General features: G+C 42.4%; 9 protein-coding genes across 9 annotated transcripts; 8 read left to right on the top strand and 1 right to left on the bottom strand.

The window, feature by feature from the left end:
• Window positions 1-241: 241 nt before the first annotated feature.
• On the top strand, window positions 242-895 carry CANTADRAFT_56235 (E2 ubiquitin-conjugating protein; the record flags this gene model as incomplete). Its single annotated transcript, XM_020210566.1, has 1 exon — window positions 242-895. The coding sequence occupies one exon, from the start codon at window positions 242-244 to the stop codon at window positions 893-895; it is 654 nt and encodes a 217-aa protein (XP_020062439.1).
• A 126-nt stretch (window positions 896-1021) lies between these two features.
• CANTADRAFT_305603 (uncharacterized protein) lies at window positions 1022-2617 on the top strand. Its single transcript, XM_020208359.1, has one exon. The coding sequence runs from the start codon at window positions 1208-1210 to the stop codon at window positions 2465-2467; it is 1260 nt and encodes a 419-aa protein (XP_020062440.1). The 5' UTR covers window positions 1022-1207; the 3' UTR covers window positions 2468-2617.
• A 29-nt stretch (window positions 2618-2646) lies between these two features.
• CDC50 (aminophospholipid translocase regulatory protein) lies at window positions 2647-3846 on the top strand (the record flags this gene model as incomplete). The annotated part of the gene is made up of 1 exon (XM_020211188.1): window positions 2647-3846. One exon carries the CDS (start codon window positions 2647-2649, stop codon window positions 3844-3846), a length of 1200 nt encoding a protein of 399 aa, XP_020062441.1.
• Window positions 3847-4136: 290 nt separating this feature from the next.
• On the top strand, window positions 4137-5597 carry POP2 (CCR4-NOT core DEDD family RNase subunit; the record flags this gene model as incomplete). The annotated part of the gene is made up of 2 exons (XM_020210565.1): window positions 4137-4548; window positions 4609-5597. 2 exons carry the CDS (start codon window positions 4137-4139, stop codon window positions 5595-5597), a joined length of 1401 nt encoding a protein of 466 aa, XP_020062442.1.
• Window positions 5598-5916: 319 nt separating this feature from the next.
• Window positions 5917-7923, bottom strand: NOG2 (putative GTPase; the record flags this gene model as incomplete). Its single annotated transcript, XM_020210510.1, has 2 exons — window positions 5917-6702; window positions 7114-7923. The coding sequence occupies 2 exons, from the start codon at window positions 7921-7923 to the stop codon at window positions 5917-5919; spliced, it is 1596 nt and encodes a 531-aa protein (XP_020062443.1).
• A 272-nt stretch (window positions 7924-8195) lies between these two features.
• On the top strand, window positions 8196-11275 carry CANTADRAFT_27195 (uncharacterized protein). Its single transcript, XM_020208027.1, has one exon. The coding sequence runs from the start codon at window positions 8203-8205 to the stop codon at window positions 11035-11037; it is 2835 nt and encodes a 944-aa protein (XP_020062444.1). The 5' UTR covers window positions 8196-8202; the 3' UTR covers window positions 11038-11275.
• A 1744-nt stretch (window positions 11276-13019) lies between these two features.
• MNN4-4 (Mnn4-4p) lies at window positions 13020-15362 on the top strand (the record flags this gene model as incomplete). The annotated part of the gene is made up of 1 exon (XM_020210494.1): window positions 13020-15362. The coding sequence occupies one exon, from the start codon at window positions 13020-13022 to the stop codon at window positions 15360-15362; it is 2343 nt and encodes a 780-aa protein (XP_020062445.1).
• Window positions 15363-16107: 745 nt separating this feature from the next.
• CANTADRAFT_23451 (uncharacterized protein) lies at window positions 16108-17832 on the top strand (the record flags this gene model as incomplete). Its single annotated transcript, XM_020206970.1, has 1 exon — window positions 16108-17832. The coding sequence occupies one exon, from the start codon at window positions 16108-16110 to the stop codon at window positions 17830-17832; it is 1725 nt and encodes a 574-aa protein (XP_020062446.1).
• A 1817-nt stretch (window positions 17833-19649) lies between these two features.
• On the top strand, window positions 19650-21308 carry HGT10 (glucose-inactivated glycerol proton symporter; the record flags this gene model as incomplete). Its single annotated transcript, XM_020210558.1, has 1 exon — window positions 19650-21308. One exon carries the CDS (start codon window positions 19650-19652, stop codon window positions 21306-21308), a length of 1659 nt encoding a protein of 552 aa, XP_020062447.1.
• Window positions 21309-21785: the final 477 nt, after the last annotated feature.

The following is a 21785-nucleotide window of genomic DNA, read 5'->3' on the forward strand; positions in this document are numbered from 1 at the left end:
GAAGGTCTCAAGATAGCACTTGTATCTTTCCCAGTAGTACGAACCCCATTCTGTTCGCATCGAGGTGATCTCATTAGACCCTAGACCTCGCACCACTTCCTTCCACGCAGTTCTCTAACTCCTCTGACCACCTACGCACAAGACACAAAATACACCACTTTTTTCATAGAGATTACCCACAATCTATCTGACGGTTTTGACACTTTCACTCAGCAAGAGATAACTGGTTGTATCATCGAGTATGTCGCGTGTTAAGAGAATCGCCAAAGAATTGGAGGAGTGCCGCCAGGACACCCAGTCCGGCGTTTCGTTGAAGTTGAACAACGAAAACGATTTGACCAAGTTGACCGGGTTCTTCAAAGGACCTCCAGGTACTCCATACGACGGTGGTGTATTTCAAGTGGATATCAACATTCCCAACGAGTACCCTTTCAAGCCACCACAAATGAAATTTGCCACTAAGATCTACCACCCTAACATTTCATCAGTGACAGGCGCCATTTGCTTGGACATATTGAAAGACGCATGGACCCCCATCCTCACGTTGAAGAGCTCGTTGATCTCGTTGCAGTCGTTGTTACAGTCCCCCGAACCCAACGACCCCCAAGATGCCGAGGTGGCCAAGCACTACTTGTCCAACAGATCCGGCTTTGACGAGACCGCCACCTATTGGACCCGTATCTACGCCACCGAGGACGAGAACACTGAGCTCAGTGACTCTGCATTATACGGAATCGACGACGCCATCGTTGTCCAGTTTGAAAACATGGGATTCCCAAGGGACAAGACCATCGATGTTTTAAGAAGAATGGGAATCAAGTCATTCAACGGCGTTAGCAACAAGGCTGATACAGAAAACAAGGTCTTGGAAGAACTCTTGAGAGAGTGCCAATGAACTGGGTATTACTTACCACGTATGATAAACCGCAATGATTATTTGATGCCAGGCATTAATATACACTCAATGAAATAAATATATCTAGACCACTGTATTGGCACACATTACACGGCCTACTACACTATATTAGATATGATCTCTGCCGTCTGTAGTCAGGGTTGGAGTTTGGCTATATCCGTAGATCCTCCACGATACCTGCATAGTGGCCATGGCTAAAATTTTTCAAGGAGACGACAACGACCACCTACCCCATACTAGTACGAGAGGCAGGGTTCCCCACTTTGGATATCCGTGAAGCGAATATTTTGCATGATGACCAAGTCTCCAGCTTCTAACGGTAAGGTTGATCCAGTTTTGCTGGAAGACCGCACCTCTTCAATTGGATGGTTATTCATTACTTCCTACTACGAGTTCTACAATACCCAGATCGAAAACATCCACAAGATATACCAGCTGAATGCTTCACTCAGCCATGGTGCTTTCCCCCGATCCAACGACGAAGAAACTGTCCACAAGGCCCAGGGAACTGATGCCATCATAAACAGATTCAAGAACGATCAGTTGAAGAAAAATAGTAATAGAATTGTGATCACCGACGCTGAGTTCCAAGTGTCCTCTGAGAAGAACATCTTGATTGTGGTGTTTGGAGAATGGTCCAAGGAAGACTCTCCTTACTACCAATTTACCCAAACTTTTGTTTTGGTTCCAGGAAAGAAGGACAACACCTTCGATGTGGCCAACGATGTGTTGAGATTCACAGGCGCAGAACTGAAGGCAAAGAGCACTACTCAGACCTCAGAAGCCAAGAAGGAAGAACCTAAAGCTCCTAGTCAAGAAGTTGAACCGGTTGTTGAATCTGAAGAGCAGGCCAAGTCCCCTGAGCCAGTTGAGGAACCAGTTGAAGAACCAGTTGAGTCTGAGGAAGTTCCTGAACCCGATGCTGCCACAGAGGAGCCAGAAGAACAAAAGGAAGAAGATAAGGAAGAGGACAAGGATGTAGAAACCGCGGAAGAGAAGGCCGCATCCTCTCCAGAAAGCGAATCTGACAGCTCCAAGACTCCATCACAACCATTGTCCTGGGCTGCCTTGGCCTCTCAAGCAGCTGCCAAGGTCGTTGCTAAACCAGTACCAACCCCAAGCGTCACCAAGGTTGTTCCAATCAAGAAACCAGCTCCAGCTCCAGTTCAGAACGGCAAGTTCAAGAAGGAAGAATGGTTCCCAATCTACATTCGTGGAATCAAGTCTGGAGGCAAGCAATTGGACGAGAAGGTTTTGCGTGATCATATCTCCAAGAAGTTTGGTGAGCTCAAGTTCTTCAGACCTAATGCCAATATTGCCTTGTGTGATTTCGTGTCAGTTGAAGCCCAAAGAAAGGCCCTCGATGCCAAGGAAACCGTGGTTGACGGGGTCACCATTTTCTTGGAGCCTAGAGAGTCCAAGACTGGCAACAGCTACCACAAAAAGTTCAAGGATCAAAAGGAAAAGCCCAACAACGATCCAAAACGTAAGGTTGAAAAGAAAATTCCTCCTCCTAAAAAGGCAACCAAGCAAACCGGTAGACCAGAATAGTCTGCCAATGTATATACTGGCCACCAGTGGAAGGTCCTATAGAAATACTAATTATCCTCGTACTGAACGTAGCCTCAGCCTCAAATGATCGGTCACATGACCCATCTCCGCCAAAGTTCCTGTGCGCATTCAGGTTTCGTGATACCATCAACAAAATTAGAACACGATCCAACAGCAGCATGAATTTCTTACGGCGAAGAAGAGCCTCTGAAGACGATGATGACGACGATGTCGCCAATGGGTCTGCATCGGCTGTCCACAAGTCGAGAAAACCACCTAACACTGCCTTCAGACAACAAAGATTACAAGCGTGGCAACCGATCTTGACACCCAAATCAGTGATTCCATTGCTCTTCCTCTTGGTTATCATTTTCACTCCCTTGGGAATAGCAATTATCTACACCACCTACAATTCACAGACCCTTTCGATCGACTACTCCCATTGTGACCGAGCCTCGGATAGTAAGTTCGAAAACGTTCCAAGCAAGTACGTGAACTATCATTTCCAGCACAAAAACTCCAATCCCGGCTTCCAATGGATGTTTGTGAACGATACGGAAGGCGAGCAGACGTGCCGTGTCCGGTTCGACTTACCAGTGGACATCAAGCCTCCAGTATACTTGTACTACAAGTTAACCAACTTTTTCCAGAACCATCGTAAATACGTGGAATCATACGACTTGGAGCAAATCAAGGGTATCGCAGTATCGGAAGACTCGGTGACCGATAATTGCAAGCCTTTGTTGCATCGTTATATAAACGACGAAAAGAAGCTTATCTACCCATGTGGCCTTGTTGCAAACTCTTTCTTCAATGATACATTCTCCAGCCCAGTCTTGTTGAACGCTCAAAATGGTAACAACAACGAAACATACGAGATGCCTTCCAAGGACATATCATGGTCCTCCGATAGGAAACACAAATTTAAGAAAACTAAGTACAACCCAGATGATATCGCCCCTCCTCCAAACTGGGACAAAATGTTTCCTCAAGGTTATAACGAGTCCAACATTCCTGACTTAGGTGAGTGGGAACTCTTGCAGAACTGGATGAGAACTGCAGGATTGCCTTCTTTCTTCAAATTATACGGAAAGAACACCACTGAAACATTAAGCTCAGGAACTTACGAGGTGCAAATCGGGATGAACTACCCAGTGACTATATTTGGCGGTACCAAGAGTATGGTTATCACGACAAATTCTATTTTTGGAGGCCGTAACATGAGTTTGGGTATTATCTACATCGTGGTGGCAGCACTCTCCTTAGCTCTTGGTGTTGCATTCTTAGTCCAACATCTTTTCAATCCAAGAAGGGTGGGCGACCACATTTATTTGCAGAGTACTGATGCTACTCCTGCAAACTTCAGAGATCAGTTATAATACAAGAGCCATGTTGTAATTGTGTAATAAGATGTATGGTCGCGGTCGTGTAGAAACACAATTGTGTCTCGCTCAAAAAAGGACCAACGAATTTTTATGTAGCATGCCCTACACTGGATGAAACTACTGTCGAATACAGACGAATTGGATCAAAGTGAAGAGATATCCAAGCTGAAATAAGACTGACTAGTACCTAGTTAATTCACGATAAACCCCAGCTATCGAGCCAGTGATAGTTATTATTAATCAAAGAGAATCACCAAGCAATTTGATAATAGATCAAGGACTAGATGAACGTAAATCCACATCTCCAATACTTGCAGCAACAGGCGCTGCAGCAGCAGATCAATTCTAGTGGCCAGTCTCCACAGATTTCTCAGTTGCAGCTCCAACAGCATCAATTACAAAGACAGCAGCTTTTGAACCACCACCTCCAACAACAGCAACAACAGCAACAGCAACAATTGGGATCTTTAGGTGGCCAATCGACTAACCCGCTTTTGGCTGCATTGAATGGCGGAGCAGCATCTGGCCAGAACAACGCATCGAGTGGCGCCATCGCATCATCAAATCAACCAGTGAATCCAGTTTTACAATTACAAATGCAACAACAACAGCTGCAACAACAACAGCAACAGTCGCTGCAACAGCAGCAGCAGCAACCCCTGCAACCCCTGCAACAGCAACCACAGCAGCAGCAGAGTCTTCATTTCCAACAACTTCAAGCACAGCAAGCACAATTATCATCGCAACATATCCAAGCTCAAGTTCCTATAATTAAAGAAGTGTGGGCTCAAAACTTGGAACACGAATTCCATACCTTACGTACTTTCATTAATGACAAAACTTCCAAAATCTTTATTGCAATTCATCAAGAGATTCCGGGGATTGTTGCAAGACCAGTGGGAACTTTCAAATCATCGTCTGACTATCATTTTCAAACACTTAGGGCTAATTCGGACTTGTTAAACTTGATTCAACTTTCTTTCTGTGTTACTAAGATTAAAAATAATGAAATAAGCAGCAGCATCGTGTGGCAATTCAATTTTTTGTATGATTTGACTACAGAAATGTACAATGAGGAACACTTGAACATGTTGGCTCAAACTTCACAAATCAATTTCCAAATGCATATGACTCAAGGTATACCACATTTCTCCTTCGCTGAACTTATCATTGAAAGTGGTTTACTTTTGGACAATTCAATTAATTGGATTAGTTATCATGCTGGTTATGATTTGGGATTCTTTATAAGCTTACTAGCAAATGATAGCCTTCCAGTTGATGAGAAGGACTTTTTCTGGTACTGCTCTAAATTTTTCCCAAACTTCTTTGATTTGAAATACATAGGAAACAAGTTGCTCAACAAAGCAAGTGCTGACTCATCAGATTCAAATAACTCGAGCAATAAGCCATCTATAGAATACTTGGCTGAAGAATTGCATTTGTTGCCAATTTCTCCAGCAATCCGTCAGCACTTCACATCCCAGTTCCAGCATCAACAACAAATGACGTCTACTTTGCATGCTTATTTATCCATGGAATGTTTCAAAGAACTCTTGAGACAATCTTCCTTTGATTTTTCGTTATTAACTAGATTCAGGGGTTTCATCTGGGGTTTAGGAAACTTGAGTGGTGAGGGAAACTCGCTTGGCAGTAGTGCCTCTGAGGCACAAAGTGGCGGGGTTCCTGCTCCTTCAACTCCTGGTGGAAATTCCAAAGGTGCTGTGATTTTTGGAAGACCATTATAGGCACATACCCATTATGGTAATTGTACTTTAGATTTTGTTCATATTTGTATATTCATAGTTCATGTAAGATTGAGCTAACTATTGTAACCTGTAAACTATAAGTAAATCAAATCGGTTATAGCCATAGCTACAGCTTTGCATATCATCGACTATGTTGGAGTTCATTAAGAGATTGTGCCAACTCCGAGCACAATCCTAGCAACAAACACGAGAGGCCAACTTACAAAATCAATGAGCAAAAGCGGACATCTTTTGTCATCAGGCTAAGCCGTTAACCAAATATACTGAATAAATAATTATACACCAAAAGAACTATAAATTAAGCCTCCTCGTTTGCTAAAGGACTCTCCTCTGCTTCGTTAGCGTAGGCTTCTTCAACCTTTGCTCTCTTGGCATCGTCCTTCTCCTCCTTCTCAGCTCTCTTCCTCTTATAACCAGACTTTTTATCTTCGCCGGATCTTTCCTCTTCATCCTTTGGAGGAGCAGTAAACCAAGGGATCTTACCTCTGTTGAAGTCATTCAAAATTTGCTTGGAAACACCACTTTCATCAGGTTCTCCACCCTTCAACAATCTTCCCTGTTTTCTTGCAATGATCTCGATGAACTCGTTACTTGCCTGCTCTAATAATGATGGGTCCTCCTCGAATTTAGACCAGCCCTTAATTTCGTAAGTTCTTTCCAAATGCTTTCTTTCACACTTGCGCAACATATCCGGGATATATTGTTCAGGATTAGAAACATGCTCAACTCTAACAACACCTCTGAATAAGATATCAGATTCGGTATCTTTGGAGGAAGGTGGCACTATACCTGGGCAATCAATCAAGAAAATTTTCTTCATTAAAGTGATATATTGCCAGACCTTGGTCTCACCTGGAATTGGTGCAACTTGACACACTTTCTTTCTACGCAAAGTGTTAATAATGGAGGACTTACCAGTGTTTGGGTATCCTATGAATCCAACAGAGATTTGTTGACGATCTGAATGCAAAGATGAGAATTGTCTCAACAATTGAATTAAAGAACCTTTACCGAATGAGTTGGTAATCGAGGCGTGAAATGCTAAAGTTGGATAGTTCTTAGACAAATGTTTAACCCATGCGGCCTGTTAATGTTAGTAAAACTCAATTTGGAACACTTGAAAGATGAATGGAATGCTATTGGAAGATCAGAGAGAAAATGAATTGAAATGTCGGGTTCTATACTACGAAACAAATCACGAATTCTTGGACTAGCCTAGAAGAAATGTTTCAACTCAAGAAGATCCCGATACTACTCTAAAATGGTCGATAAAAACTATCAACCGGTGTGAACAAATCATTAACCAAAACGGTTAATGAACTGATAAATCAGGAACACGAGCGAGTAGCATTATTCTTCCAAAGATGTAACAGGCAATAATGTGAAGATAATCGATCTAGTGATCGATCAAGAGTACCACCCTGACAAAGATCTTTGGTATGAGAGAAAAAAGAAAACCATTCAATCCATCTTTCAATGTTAGTATTATACGTACTGCAACCCAGGTGGGGACCAAATCACACTTGTTCAAGACGTAGATAAGGTGCTTATGTGGACATTCGTCTCTAATGTATTTTTCAACCGATTCACATCTAGTTCCCAATGGGTCTCTAGCATCCAAAACGTGTATCACAACATCAGAAGAGTCGATGACTTTGTACAACTCGTTCCAAATTCTCTTGGATTGACCCTTGTGGAAAATAGCTTCCTTGGCTTCTTGGGTGTAATCGTCCTTATCCAAAATGGAGCCACCCATCAAACCCAAAGTGGAGTCCAACTCCTGCTTTTCCTGGAAAGCGGTAGAGTCAGCTTCGGTAAGTTGGGCCAAGTCTTCCAACGAAGATGCAGCAACTCTTGGCTTCTTACGTTGTTGCTTAGGTCCGAAAGTCAGAGAATAAGATTCGACCTCGGTAATCTTAGCAGTTGGGGATTCAGTGTGGTCTTTCTCGTCCAACAAAGACATTGGCAACTTGTTTCTTCTTAATAAGACTTGGTATGTGTCATTCTTTTTTTCACCCATAGCAGTTCTAAAGTGAGCCAAAGCATCTTGTGCAATAACTCTGGTGTTGCCGAACCACTTTCTGTTGGGATCAACTCTAGCATTGGGAGTGTCAGTGCTTTGTAAAACAGCAGCCTTAAGGATTTCACCCTTAGCATTACGAATAGCTCTACCACCCTTGTACATATTCAAATGCTTGACCTTTTTGGCATCACGGTAGAAATTCTCTCCCTTGACACGGAGATTACCATCTCTGGTGTCATTCTCCCTAACTCTTCTTTGCTTTTCTTTCTTCTGGGTACCCATTGTGTTATATCAGTATTGACTGAAGTTGTGACCAAATCAAGTACTGGAAGAAAAAGAGGACCAGAGTGAAGTAGTAGAAAAATTTTGTGAGAAGATCATCGAGGAGGTGTCGCTAGATGAGCGCACGTGAGTGTCGCGACATAGATACGATGGCAACTAATGTCGCCAGAGGGGGTTACATGTTGTGGACTGATAATTTACAGGTTAGATCGTCAGGCCAAGCTGCCTAGTAGCAATAGTAATTCGTTAGATCAATTACGTGTATTCTGAAGTTTCGTTATGAGTAGAGCCCAGAATCATGATGAAGACATCATAAAGCTATTGACACCGACTCAAGAACATTTTTTGAAGAAGTATATCCTAGAGAATCGATTATCAGATGAACTCCACCAATTGAATAGACCTGATTTTTGTGAATATCTAGGCTTCCCATTCAAGTCAGAAAACGGGAAAGATGCAAAAGATCAATTGCCATTGCTATCCTTTTTTTTCAACAACTTCTTGACCACCTTTCCTTTCATTACGAATAACTCCAAGGAGGACCAACTTGCTTTTTGGCAGGATACAGTGCAACCTTTCGTGGAGAGCTTTAACCAGAAACACATAAGTAGCTCAGAGGACAGACAAGAAAATGTTACCAAGAGAAGACAAGTCAACAAGAAGTTCCTTTCTGGGCTTTTGCTCTTCTATAATTCAGTCATCATTACCGAGCAAGACTTAACTTACTTGAAAGAGAGCCATTTGAAAGCTTCAGACACTGGAAAATTGGACAAGATAACGGGTAAGAATGACAATACTCCAATTATCTCATCTGATCTTGACGATTTTCACAATATGTCCTTCAGTAATGATACTGCCATTAACATTGTGGCAGTAAGACATATCAATAAGCCAAACACCACTACTGGAAATAGTAGTGATAGTAGCGAAAGCAGCGTTAATGCTTCGTGGAATCCATTCAAACGATTTGTTTCGGCTCCCGAAAAACCTAGACATCATTATGAATTCGTCATCCAAATTGTTACTCGGACAGAAATTACCAATAGAAAGTATAGTTATGAAAGGCATTATATTTCCCGACCATACCATGAATTCAAAAACTTTGAGAAGCAACTAAAAAAGGCTTTCCCTGGAATAATCAGCACTGAAGGGCTTGTATTGCCTCACAAAGCAAAGCACGACAAGGGTTTGACTGAAGAACTCAATATCAACAGAAGATCCTTTGAGTCGGAGAAATCGGAGTTTTCATTACTGAGTGGTGACTCTGACAGCAAGTTAGCTAGAGAAAAGTTAAGAATGTCATTGCGTGGCTATTTGATTTCCTTAACTAAGTTTCCAGAGATTGTCCATTCACCAGAGTTCAAAAGATTTATGGCTGACTCTCATAAAAGCTTTCAAGATTTGACCTCCCAGGACTTAGCAGACTATGCAATCAGAGTGGAGCACGAGCAGCATATCTTAAAAACACAACTTGAGTTCCAACAACAGATAACTAAAGTGATTATGCAACTTACCAAAGATTTCGATTCATTCAAAGAAAATCTTATCAAAGAGCCAGGAACAATCACGGAAATATTTAATGACATCGGTAAGTCAGGAAATATCAAAGAAATGTCTCCCTTGTTGAGAACATTCAACGAGTGGTGTAAATTAGAGGTAGCAGCCACTTTATACCAGATATTTTTGGGACAGGATAATTCAAATGAATGGTTAAATAAGTGCAAAAAGTTTCATTTTATCTTTCCGTACTCAATGGTGTATGGAATTTTAAGATTTACCAATCCAGTGAAAATAACATCAAGGATCATTGACTTGTTATTGTTAAACTTTCCTAAGTTCTCTTTCCCGAGTTGGGGTAGCTCTAACGAAGAAGCTGAACTCCAACAAAAGTCTGGTGGTGCTAGAAATTTGTTATCTATGATATTCATCATGCTTTTAAACGAAGACTTGAGTGGCTTTGAAAAAGAACTTACTATACTTAAAGACGAGAAGATAGATCCTAAGTTCGATCCTTTTCTTGAAAAAATCAGGTCATACGTGGACTCGCCGTATCATATCACGTCTGAAATTAAGGGTGAATCTATTGAAAATGGCGAGGACTTGTTAATTACAATTTTGAAGACATCTCTCATTCTGCCCGTATTTAATGATTCTGAAAGTACGAGTTTATTATCTCAAGTCATAGAATCATTTAAAGCATACGACTCATTGGAGAAGGAGAAAGACTTGGATAAATCAGAATTGTACTTAAATCTCAAGCAGTACTGGCAAATCCAAATTAGAAGCAAGGATAAAGACTTGTTCAAACAGCTTTGGCAGGAACCAGAGTTGACAAAATTGATCAAGAATTTCTTGACAATATTTTATCAACCATTGATGAAAGTGTTTGCTAAAAGTGATATGCATATTGTTTTCAAAAGTTTTCAAAAGTTTATGGATGATTTATTGAAGGAATTGACCCAACTTAGCAAAGAAGAGATGTACTTTTTGAGTGCAATTGAAATTTTTGATAAATTAAAAAGTTTGTTGGACAATCATGAAGATGTAATGTGGAATTTCATTCATAACGTGTACATTAAAGATGACCAACATATATTCTTGAAGCTTTTCAAATGGATTGAAGAATTCTTGGTACTAATTCGACTCAAATTCGAGGATGAATCGAAAGTAAAACTTCACATGAGCACTCAGGGGTTAGGAATAGATAATGAATTATTCATGAAACAATTGAATAGCCGGGCAAATAAGGTTGTTGAGAAAAGAAGGTTATTCAAAGAGTACATGGAAAAGAAATCCAAAGAATCCATGGAATCCACCCAGGGTAAGCTTGACAAGCAATGGGATGATGTTAACAACGAAATGTTCGAGGAAGTTGACGTCACACAATTTGGTGTCGGTAGTGCAGACATGGACGATTTCAACTATTTACATGTTGAAGATGATTTTAACGAAGGTGCTGATACTTTAGAAAGGGAATTGAAGCGGAAGTTGTTTAATTTGGAGCGTGAACTGGAAAACTTTGGTACTAGTGAACTTGACAAATTAGATATAGCACTCAAGCCGGAGCTTAGTACTTTACTAAAGAACATTCCAACAGGCTTGAAGAATAATTGATTTCCAGTTCGAACACTTTCTATAATGTTGATTCAATCGGCACAGTTAAGTATAATCTAATAGACATTGGTAGACATTTAAAAGAAACTACTCATATTTACATTTCCATTGATTAGACTCATCTTTGCTTGCGAGACAAAGGCGCTACCTCCTACGCCATACACTTAAAATCAAGTTGTAAAACGTTAAGCAGAACTGCTATATATGAATTTATCTTTTCATAAATTACAACATTCGGGTATCTAGAGAGTAGACCATGATGTAATTCCCATTAGCAAAAAATGAATTGACATTTTGGTAGCGATTGATAAATAGTGTAATGTTCTATGTTGGAGATATTATATGTACAACTCTCTCAAGAACTTGTTAAATCGGTACAGTGATTGAATCCGAATCAATATGCGTGAAGAAATCTGGCATAACCATACCTCATGGTTTACCTCTCACTCGGATTTTCTGGCTCTATCTTCTTCACTAATGCAACTTTGCCCTATTAGTGTAGCATCCCTTTTATGAATTGAATTTGCTGATTGACATACATCTCAGAAATCAGAATTTCCCCATTTATTCTCCACCTTAACATCTAGTAGATACAAAAGTGCAACCACAATATAGAACTACATTGACATGTTTGGTGGTACATTGCCAAGCGACTTGCCCCGGTACTAAACTTAGGCCATTATTCTTTTGCTTCCTAAAAATTGTAATTGAGTCTATTTTTTCGGAAATATGCTAAATAATTACGAAAACGCAATACCAGCTCGTTTTGGCCAAGATTCCTGCTCGACCATAGAGAAAACGCAATAAAGAAGTAATCTCGCACCTTCATACTAAGCGAGTTTTCATACACATCTAGGATTAATGTCAGCCATGGACTGTTATTTGTGTCACACTAATGCGTGACAAGCTGCGAAAGAAATTTCTTTCCGTGACTTTTAGATAAAACTGCAAATCCTTGACGGGTTTGCGCTATCTCCGCCCGAAGAGTCGTGTACGCCCAACAGTTGTCGTGAGGGCGCAAGCCCAATAAGGAAATTGTGCAGCAGTTGCCCAGAAGTTCGAACTCCCTCTGTCACATACCCAAGAAGAAGAAGGACTGTGAGTTCGTGTTTCGAGGACTCGATAGAAGCCGCGCGACTCAGTGCAGTTTTGTAGAAGTCCAATTTTGGCAAAATCACGAAGGTCACACAACCGTTAACCTCAATAGGCCACGGAGATTGTGAGCCCGGCGAGTTGCATTAAAAATTAGATTCGAGATTCCTCAACGTATGCGTGCCAAGAGCAAACAAAACGCGAACCAGCAAGGTGTAGGACGATCCCATTAGTAAGAAGGTTGCTGCTGTTGGGCCGTTCCGTTCAGACCCACCGAGAAGTCACAGCATCCTGATACATTTAAAAGTAAATTTTATCGTGGGTTTTGCAAACATAGCCACCTTCATGCAGACTTGCTCACTGTGAAGACAAGAAAAGTGAAACAAGCAAACCCTACTGCCTGGGCTCATATTGTAGGAACGCCTGCAAGGGTACAATTCTTGTCGAGGGTTAGGATTGCAGTGGAATGTGCTGAGCAGGCGATGTTGACGTGTTAAGCGTCTCGGTAGGCAAGGGAAGTTGTGGACCCGGGAATTGAACGGGGTTTTAAGGTGCATATGAGGCTTATTCGGCGAACCAAATTCCATTTTTGCCAAATTTGATTGCCCGTGGCCGCCACGGTTTGGTTTGTAATACCTCTGAGAGCTGGAATACCAAGACCTACAGGCGTGTGGTAGCTGACACGCCTACCCTTCCCACCTTATAAACCCGAATGGTGTTTGAATGCGGAGTGGACTCATGCATATGCACCTCAATTTCGTGCCATGATTATGATCCCCATCGTTTTTGTCAGGTACAGCGGAATAGCACGGATTAGTAACCTTATATATAAGAAATACCGGTCGCCTGTTCAAACAATTTTTCGTATACGTATCAACCTAGGGCCGACTATGGGTATTCCAGTAATCTCACGTCTACCTATCAAGACCTTTAAGTTGGCGATATTGGTTATCCTTGTGGTTAACACGCTATACTTCGCCGTTTATTATTCAGGAGATGTTCCATTACTATCAATAAATAAAGAAGAAAAGACCACCACAGCCAAGGGTTCAAGTGGAAACTTAGAACAGAAGCTTGCTAAACTCTTCAAGGATGTGGAGGAAAACAAAGACAGGTACTGGCTCGCCCATACAGAGTTGACCAATACCGACATTCATCTCCAAATTAAGCATTTCTTGAGAAACGATTTGACCAGTTCGTGGGTCAACAGAAGAGACCTTTTCTACGACCCCAGATTTACTTTGTCCGTCTTGTCAAGTGAACTTAAGCACCAATACTTGAGAACCAGAACTGTTAAGGCAGGCAGTATCCAAGTGGACCTGAACAAAGTGGAACGCCCCAAGCTTCCATTCAACTGGGCTGATTGGATGGATTTGACGATTTTAAATGAAGACTTGCGCAAGCCAATGGATGAGAGATTAACATGTAACGACATCAAAAAGGTTACCAACAATAACCCCGACCCTGCTTACTTTTGTATGAACAATCAAGAGTATAAAAAGGTTCACTACCAGAAGCTTGGCTACAGCTCCTCAGAACAACTCCCAGGATTTATCATCCATAGTCACTCTAGTCACGAAGACCGTCCTTTGAACGATTACAGAATCTACGAGGCCAAGTCTTACGCAATGACCCACTTACCAAATCCTAACAGGGTGATTATTTTGAATGGTGACAAGGATGGTGGTACTTTCGAGTTTGATGTCGATGAGGAAAACACCAATAGATTGATCCAAACCGACTTGGTGGAAAAATACCTCAAGAACCACGAGCTTGACCCAGAATCAATTGATCCAGGAACCATCATCCAAATCAGTCATATCACCGAATTTGAATCATTGAAGAAGGCGGTTATTCCTAGATTCTTGGAGGATGAGAAAGATGTGCATGGAATGTACAGAACATTAAGACAACAAAAAAACCCTCGGGCTTCAAGAGATTTGGTTCTTAGTGAAGATTTATTCTCTCCTCCAGTCATCGCTGACGAGATCCAATTTTACGAAAAGAAAGGAGTCGATAGTCTTTCAAGGCAGGAGAAATTATATTATGATGGTTTGAAGGAGTGTTCCTTGCATGACGACTCCAACGAGCCAACTTTCTTCAAGATGGCTACAATCAGAGTCGATGACGATAGAAATAGGGACCGTGAATGGGGATGGCACTATGATTGGAGATTTTTCAATGGTGCCCTCAATTATGACCGTGATGGCTGGAGTGAGCAAGAATTAGTCCATCGTACCAATATCATTTTGGACAGACTTTTGCGTAACTGGAACAGATTTGCCGAGGAAAAGGGAATTGTTTCCTGGATTATGCATGGTCCACTTTTGTCGTGGTACTGGGATGGTCTTATGTTTCCATTTGACTTGGATATTGATATTCAAATGCCAATGGTTGAATTATCAAGATTAGCCTTGGAGTACAACCAAACCTTGGTCGTTGAAGATCCAACGGAAGGTTACGGTAAGTTCTTGATTGAAGTAGGAACTTACATTCATAACCGTGGTATTTCGGCCCAATCTAATCATATCGACGCCAGATTTATTGATGTGGATTCAGGAATTTACATTGATATCACCGGGTTGAGTCGTTCTGAAGCCAACCCACCAGAAGAATATCGTGATAACTCTTTGGCAGACATCGAAAAGCCACCCAAGGATGCCCTGGCTCAAGTCTACAACGATCGTCGTAAGCATTTTTACAAATTAGATCAATTATCTCCATTGAGATACAGCATGATGTGCGGTGTTCCAGTTTTCGTACCATCCACTATCACAAACCGTCTTATTTTCGAATATTCAAACGGTCTTTCTGCATACGAGTACAATAACTGGTACTTTGTCAACAAGTTGAACTTGTGGATTCACAAGCCAAATTTTGAAGATGTGTTTGACCTGGATGCAATCAAAAACGGTAACGGGCAAGTGGACAAGGACAAGTTATTGGGAGCCATTCAAGGTATAACTGACGACCAGATCTTGAAACTCTTGGAGAACGACGACATTTTGACTGAGTACTATCTTACTAAAGAGCTCACAGACTTCCATGAAGCTGAAAGAAACTACCTCTTTGATTCCATGGGCAAAGACAACATGGAGCTTGATACCGACAACAAGATCAGAGAAGAATACAACAAACTCACTTCGAGACTAAAGATGTCCAAGCCTCTTAGAAAGGCATTATACCAGTTCGAGGCCATAGAACGGCCTAAGCACCATCATGAAAAACAATAGAGTTATTTAGTAACACATGTACATTAGCATACTTGAGAATCCACGTAGGACACTGATATCCAAAAGATCGACAAACTTATGGACACAATACTTTAACCAGCGATTAGATAAATGGCTCGAGAAACTACGAGTACGTTTTATCACCCCACTCTAAACCAAAAAGGAGCAAGCAGAAAGCTTTATTTGCTCGAACATTGTTACAGGATCCGGGCCGCAATAAAAGTTACGGAATCCACAGCAAGACCTACCCGTGTCTGGTGAACGTTTACGATTGCTGCCCACAGAATGGCATTATGCTACGCACCCAAGTATTGTATCCACGTTCAATGTTTATCACAAAATCTGGGGAAATATTCTCCACTTCCACGCTTATTGCTAGAATGGCAGGTGCCATTTGCACCCACAGGTGGGGAAAAGAAATGAGCAAGGGTCTGGGCAAAAGAAATACATGCTGGCAGGTAGACAGAAAGTGTCAGTACCGCTTAGCAGCATTGACATGAAATACCATAGCTTGATACGAGCTTATCGGCCGAATGTACGGAATAGACATCGTCGGGCCATATGGCCCCCTCCGTCATGTCCACGATGATATCCGCTTGGACCCGGTGCTGGGGAGGAGGTGCACGTGCACCAAAAAGAAAGTTGCATCGCCCACATTAGTCGTGCAATGAGAGCCCCTTTTTGTGAGTGAGGATTATATAAGTCAAATATATCCGGTTGTAAGATCTTGCTCAAAGTGTGCACGATGTCTACCAGAACGGAAATGGTGGAGAACAGTTCAGCCTTCGATGGCGCAGAAACAAGTGCAGGGCTAAGGCATCGTCTGACGAGAAAGTCATACTCACAGTCGTCAACCGAGGAGTTGCTCGTGGAGAAATTGGATCATTTTCTCTCTTCGATAGAGTCAAGGTTGGACAACTTTGAACAATTTTTTAAGTTCCGTTCGGACGAGTTTACCGAGAAGACCACCAGCTCTGCCAGCTTGGATGTAGGATACTCCAGATCCAGAAGCAACAGCAGTGCTAGCTTGAGTTCTATCAAATCATTTTCCGTCAATTACCTCAACCAAATACACCAGAGATTGAATGTGATCAAGGATTCAGTGCTACAAACTTCGATTACAAACTTGGACTACTTGTACAATACCTTAGACGACCAATACAACTATTTATTCAATTCGTCGTTATCCGATCTCGACCACGAGGTGACCGAAACCACCACCACCCAAAAGGAAGAGTCCCACAAGGAGGAGCTTTTGTCCCAGAAAATCATAACAACCATACAATACTTCGACGAGAAGCTACTCCAGATCGATGATTTCATCAAGGATAACAAACCAGCTGCCAAGGAAGATTACGACCAAGATGCTGCGTTCAACCATTTGAGCTACTTTAATTTCAACAAGGCATTAAAGAATGCCGAACACTCATATTTGCATTACTACGAACTTCCTCTTAGTTGGAGAGAGAACAAGTACATTATCCAGGGGTACCGTTTCTCATTGAAGCATTCGACCATGCTTCGCTCCATCTTTCATTTTAACCACAATGAAACCATGAATATTTGGACTCATCTACTTGGGTTCTTTGCATTATTGTATTTATTGCTCGTCCATTACCCAAGCACTCAAGTCTATGCCCAGAATACCACCAGAGATAATTTGGCGATTTATGGCTTCTTTGCGGCTGCCATGAATTGTTTGGTGAGTTCTGTCGTATGGCACACATACTCATGTTTTGCCAATTTCACCACTAGATCAAGATGTGCGTGTGTTGATTACACCGGAATAACTGTGTTGATCACCTTCTCAGTGATCTCCGCGGAATATTGTTCTCTTTACAAGCACCCAATGTTGCTTAACTTTTATGTGCTATTTTCTGCCTTGTGTGGGTCGACTGGGTTTTTATTTAATTGGTCACCTTACTTCGACAAACCAGAGTGTCGTTCGCTCAGAATCGGATTCTTCATGGGTCTTGCGTTCATGGGTGTGACTACTTCCTTTTGTATGTGGTTCTACGAGGGGTTCGTGGTCACTATCATGTTCTTTTTGCCCATGGTGTACAAGAGTTTCGTGTGGTACTGGCTTGGTGTTGTGTTTTATGGAGGCTTGATCCCAGAAAGGTGGAGATATGATGTGATCATTGACGATGAGCACAACTGCCACGGAGACTACAGCACCAAGGACGTCATCATGGACCGGGTGGACCGGAGCGGAGAGGAAGAGAAAGAGGAAATCGAGCACGAATTAGAGGAAGAAACTGCCAACGATGAGGACAAGTTGAAGGCCATCATCAAGAAGCACTTCCCCGACAAGCCCACCATGACTCCGTACTACCGGGACTTTTTCTCGTTGTGGTGGGTGGACTACTTCTTGTCCAGCCACAACATCTGGCACATGTGTGTTGTCGGGGGTATTGTTGGTCACTACTTCAGCATCTTGGATATGTACGAGACGATGAGAACATTATGAGTAATGAATAGGGTATATATAAAATGGGACGTAGGTCATTAAGGTTATGACGTAGTGGTGACATCCTCGGAGATGAACTGCGACACAAGGCTTTGTGTCAGAAGGCCGTGGGTGCCTCACTTATGATGTAATGCAACTGCCACCCACCAGCCGGTACTTGACTACAATTCTAGACTTCCTAAACCAGTATTATCCTGGTTTATTCTTTGCTTTTTGTGGTTGGTGCTTTACAACTATTTAGATTATGGGCTGACCGCGCCTTGGCGCCGATCTCGGGGCCATCGCTCCTGTGTGATTGTCCGGTAGCGACAAATCCGTCAGGAACCAACCCAACCGGTGGGTGCTCAGACGACCCCTGCGGACACTGCACAGATCCGTAGTACTGTGGGGACGTCGAGGGGACGATCGGAATTACAATTGGAAGGGCCAAAATTACTAATAGGCTTTGCACTATGACTGATGCTTATGCGATTTTGTGGCTGACATTTTTTTTCCGTCTTTTCTGTCGCGTTTGCTAAACCGTCAATCAGATTTAGTTATACCAGTGTGTCTTGGTTTAGAACTGCATTCTAGACGGCTAGTCACGAACCCGGGCCCCACGCGCCATTCGTCTCACGCCGTTCGTCGCAGTCCCCAGAGCGCCTTTGACGGTCAACAACCCTGGGCTTCCCCAATAGTGTTTGAGCCGGCGTAGTGAATCCCACCGTGCGGGCCAATAACGCAGGGAGCATCCTATTTACTCACATGCCACCCAGGCTCGCCTCCCGGTGGTATTTTCTTGACCCCACCAGCCCATGTCCAAATTAGCCCCACATCGTCTTGAGGGGACATTTTTGAAAGTTGCCGAGCTCCGAATAAGGTTGACATTAGGCGTATTTTCTCTGCGGGCTGTCCTGCCTGCTGGGTGTCACGACCGAGGTCATTCTGCTAGCAATGTCTCACACCAAGGATCTCGTAGTTGGTGGAGACGATAGCAGCCCTACCTGGTGGCTATTATTACTGCTGCTAGATGACGTCTGGGCTTCAAGTATCTGAGGGAGAGATCTGTGGTGCTTGCGCTGGTGCTCGGGTCCATCCGGAGACCTCCTCCGGCCACCCGGCCGGTGCAGCTAACCACAAAAAACTGCGTGGCGGTACTTGCATGGAGCAGTTGGACCCTCTTTGTCAAGTTATGTGCCTTGAAAATGGCCTCTGAGCCTCGGACTCGTATCAATGTCTGGGGAAAGCCTAGGTATGGGGAGATTTGTGGCACAGAGGCTTCTCTAGCTCCTGCGAGGAGAGGGATTAATTACTACGCCGAGAGATAGAGTGATAGCAACCATCGTTGGTCAATCCCTCACGTGATATGTAATTAGCGTGTGGTTGAAGACATCACTTAACGGCGGTTCCGCTTGTTGCATACCGGGTCTTGGCTTTCTCCAACCACGGATTTACCAGCATAATTGTATCAAGAAAGTCGAGATGCGCAGCAGGGCTCATAGCTATTGTACGTAACCATACAGATATTTGTGTTTATTAGCCCGTTTGGGACAGGTCGGTATGGCGCAGATGGTTCCAGGGAGGTAGTGTCGGAATTTTTCTCTGCTGGTTAAAGAAATTCATAATATTTTTTATTTATGCTGGATATTTGAGACCCCGCATGGTGTTTGCTGCACTGACGTTTTCTCATCATACTTTGTGACATCCGGTTGCGTTTGGGGGTGTCTTCACATCTTAGGATGCAAAAGTATAAATATCGGTCAATCCTATCACATTGTATGCTTCTTTCTAGTATAGACCTGATTACATTATCCCCACGCTAGATTTAACACACTACAATGGGTGCATTTGATTGGCTTACAGACAGAACCCATACTGCTGGGCTCAGAGGCAGAAAGTTAAGAGTTTACATTACTCTTACTGCAGTTACCGGTTTCTCATTATTCGGTTATGATCAAGGTTTGATGTCCGGTTTGATTACCGCTCCCCAGTTCAACGATGAGTTCCCAGCCACCAAGGGTCACAGTACCATTCAAGGTGGTGTCACCTCATGTTACGAATTAGGTTGTTTCTTCGGTGCCTTGTTTGCCTTGTTCAGAGGTGACAAGATCGGTAGAAGACCATTAATTATTGTTGGTGCTTTGATTATCATTCTTGGTACCATTATTTCTGTTGCTCCAGTCAAGCCACACTGGCCATTAGGTCAGTTCGTTGTCGGAAGAGTTATTACTGGTATTGGTAATGGTATGAATACCGCTACTATCCCAGTGTGGCAATCCGAAATGTCCAGAGCTGAAAACAGAGGTAGATTGGTCAACATGGAAGGTGCCGTTGTTGCTGTCGGTACCTTTATTGCTTACTGGTTGGACTTTGGTTTGTCTTACGTCGACAGTTCTGTTTCATGGAGATTACCTGTTGCCGTTCAAATCTTGTTCGCCTTGTTCTTGCTTATTGGTATCTTGAAGTTGCCAGAATCCCCAAGATGGTTGATTGCCCACGACAGAAAGCCAGAAGCTTTCTTGATTTTGGCTGCTTTGAAGGACTTGGCTCCAGAAGATGATGAAATCATTGCTGAAGCCACCGTCATTCAAGATGCCGTTAACAGATTCGCCAGAGTTCAACTTTCTATCAAGGATGTTTTCTCTGGAGGTAAGTCTCAACACTTCCAAAGAATTCTTATCGGTTCATCATCCCAATTTTTCCAACAATTCACTGGTTGTAACGCCGCTATTTACTATTCTACTGTCTTGTTCGAAGAAACTATCGGTTTAGAAAGAAGATTGTCTTTGATTTTGGGTGGTGTATTCGCTACCATCTATGCCCTTGCTACCATTCCATCTTTCTTCTTGATTGACACTTTAGGTAGAAGAAACTTGTTCTTGATTGGTGCCACTGGTCAAGGTATTTCTTTCACCATCACTTTTGCTTGTTTGATTGACAACACTAAGAACAATGCTAAGGGTGCCGCTGTCGGTATCTTCTTGTTCATTGTCTTCTTTGCCTTCACCATCTTGCCATTGCCATGGATCTACCCACCTGAAATTAACCCTATGAGAACCAGAACCATTGCTTCAGCTATCTCCACCTGTACCAACTGGATCTGTAACTTCGCTGTTGTTATGTTCACCCCAGTTTTCATTGCTAACGCCAGATGGGGTGCCTACTTGTTCTTTGCTGCTGTCAACTACGCCTTTATTCCTGTTATTTTCTTCTTCTACCCAGAAACTGCTGGTAGATCTTTGGAAGAAATTGACATCATTTTCGCTAAGGCTCACATCGATGGTAGACAACCTTGGAGAGTCGCTGCTACTATGCCTAAATTGTCCATCAAGGATATCGAAGACCAAGGTAACCAATTGGGTATCTACGACGACGATTTCGAAAAGGAGAAATTTGACACTAACGAAAATCCTTCTAGCAGCTCCACTAACGATGCCAAGGAGTCCAATGAAGGTCCATTGATTGGAGAACCCAACAACAAACCAACCGAAGTTTAAACACACAGCCTAGCGAGCTTGAGGCTTGTACAATTACCCCACTCTATAGCTTATACCTAATATAACAATAATTAATATCTACTTGTATACCCCACATTAACGATTGAAAAAGTTTTGTTATACCTAAAAATGCTGAAAGAGGCTTCGGAATGCACCCTCAGGTAATCTCGGACAAATAAGCGATTAGAAAGAACGATGAAAAATAATCTCCTTCGACTAGTCTTTCAAACCTTATTTAGTGGCTTGTTTGGGGAAATTATTATATTTGAAGGGTTCATCGGAAGGGCATTTTCCCGAAACTTAGGAGCGGAATATGATACTAGAAAGCGAAATGGAGGAAAATGTTTATGCCAAGGCTTCGGAATTCTGCAACGAGAAAGCCCTGTTTCACGGATTTGCCAATTACTACATTTGTTATTACTAAATTTTATTATGTTGAATATAATAAACCCAAATAAAGATTATAATGAAGGGTTG

This window comes from Suhomyces tanzawaensis (assembly GCF_001661415.1).
Source record: "Suhomyces tanzawaensis NRRL Y-17324 unplaced genomic scaffold CANTAscaffold_7, whole genome shotgun sequence".
NCBI classification, from domain to species: domain Eukaryota; kingdom Fungi; phylum Ascomycota; class Pichiomycetes; order Serinales; family Debaryomycetaceae; genus Suhomyces; species Suhomyces tanzawaensis.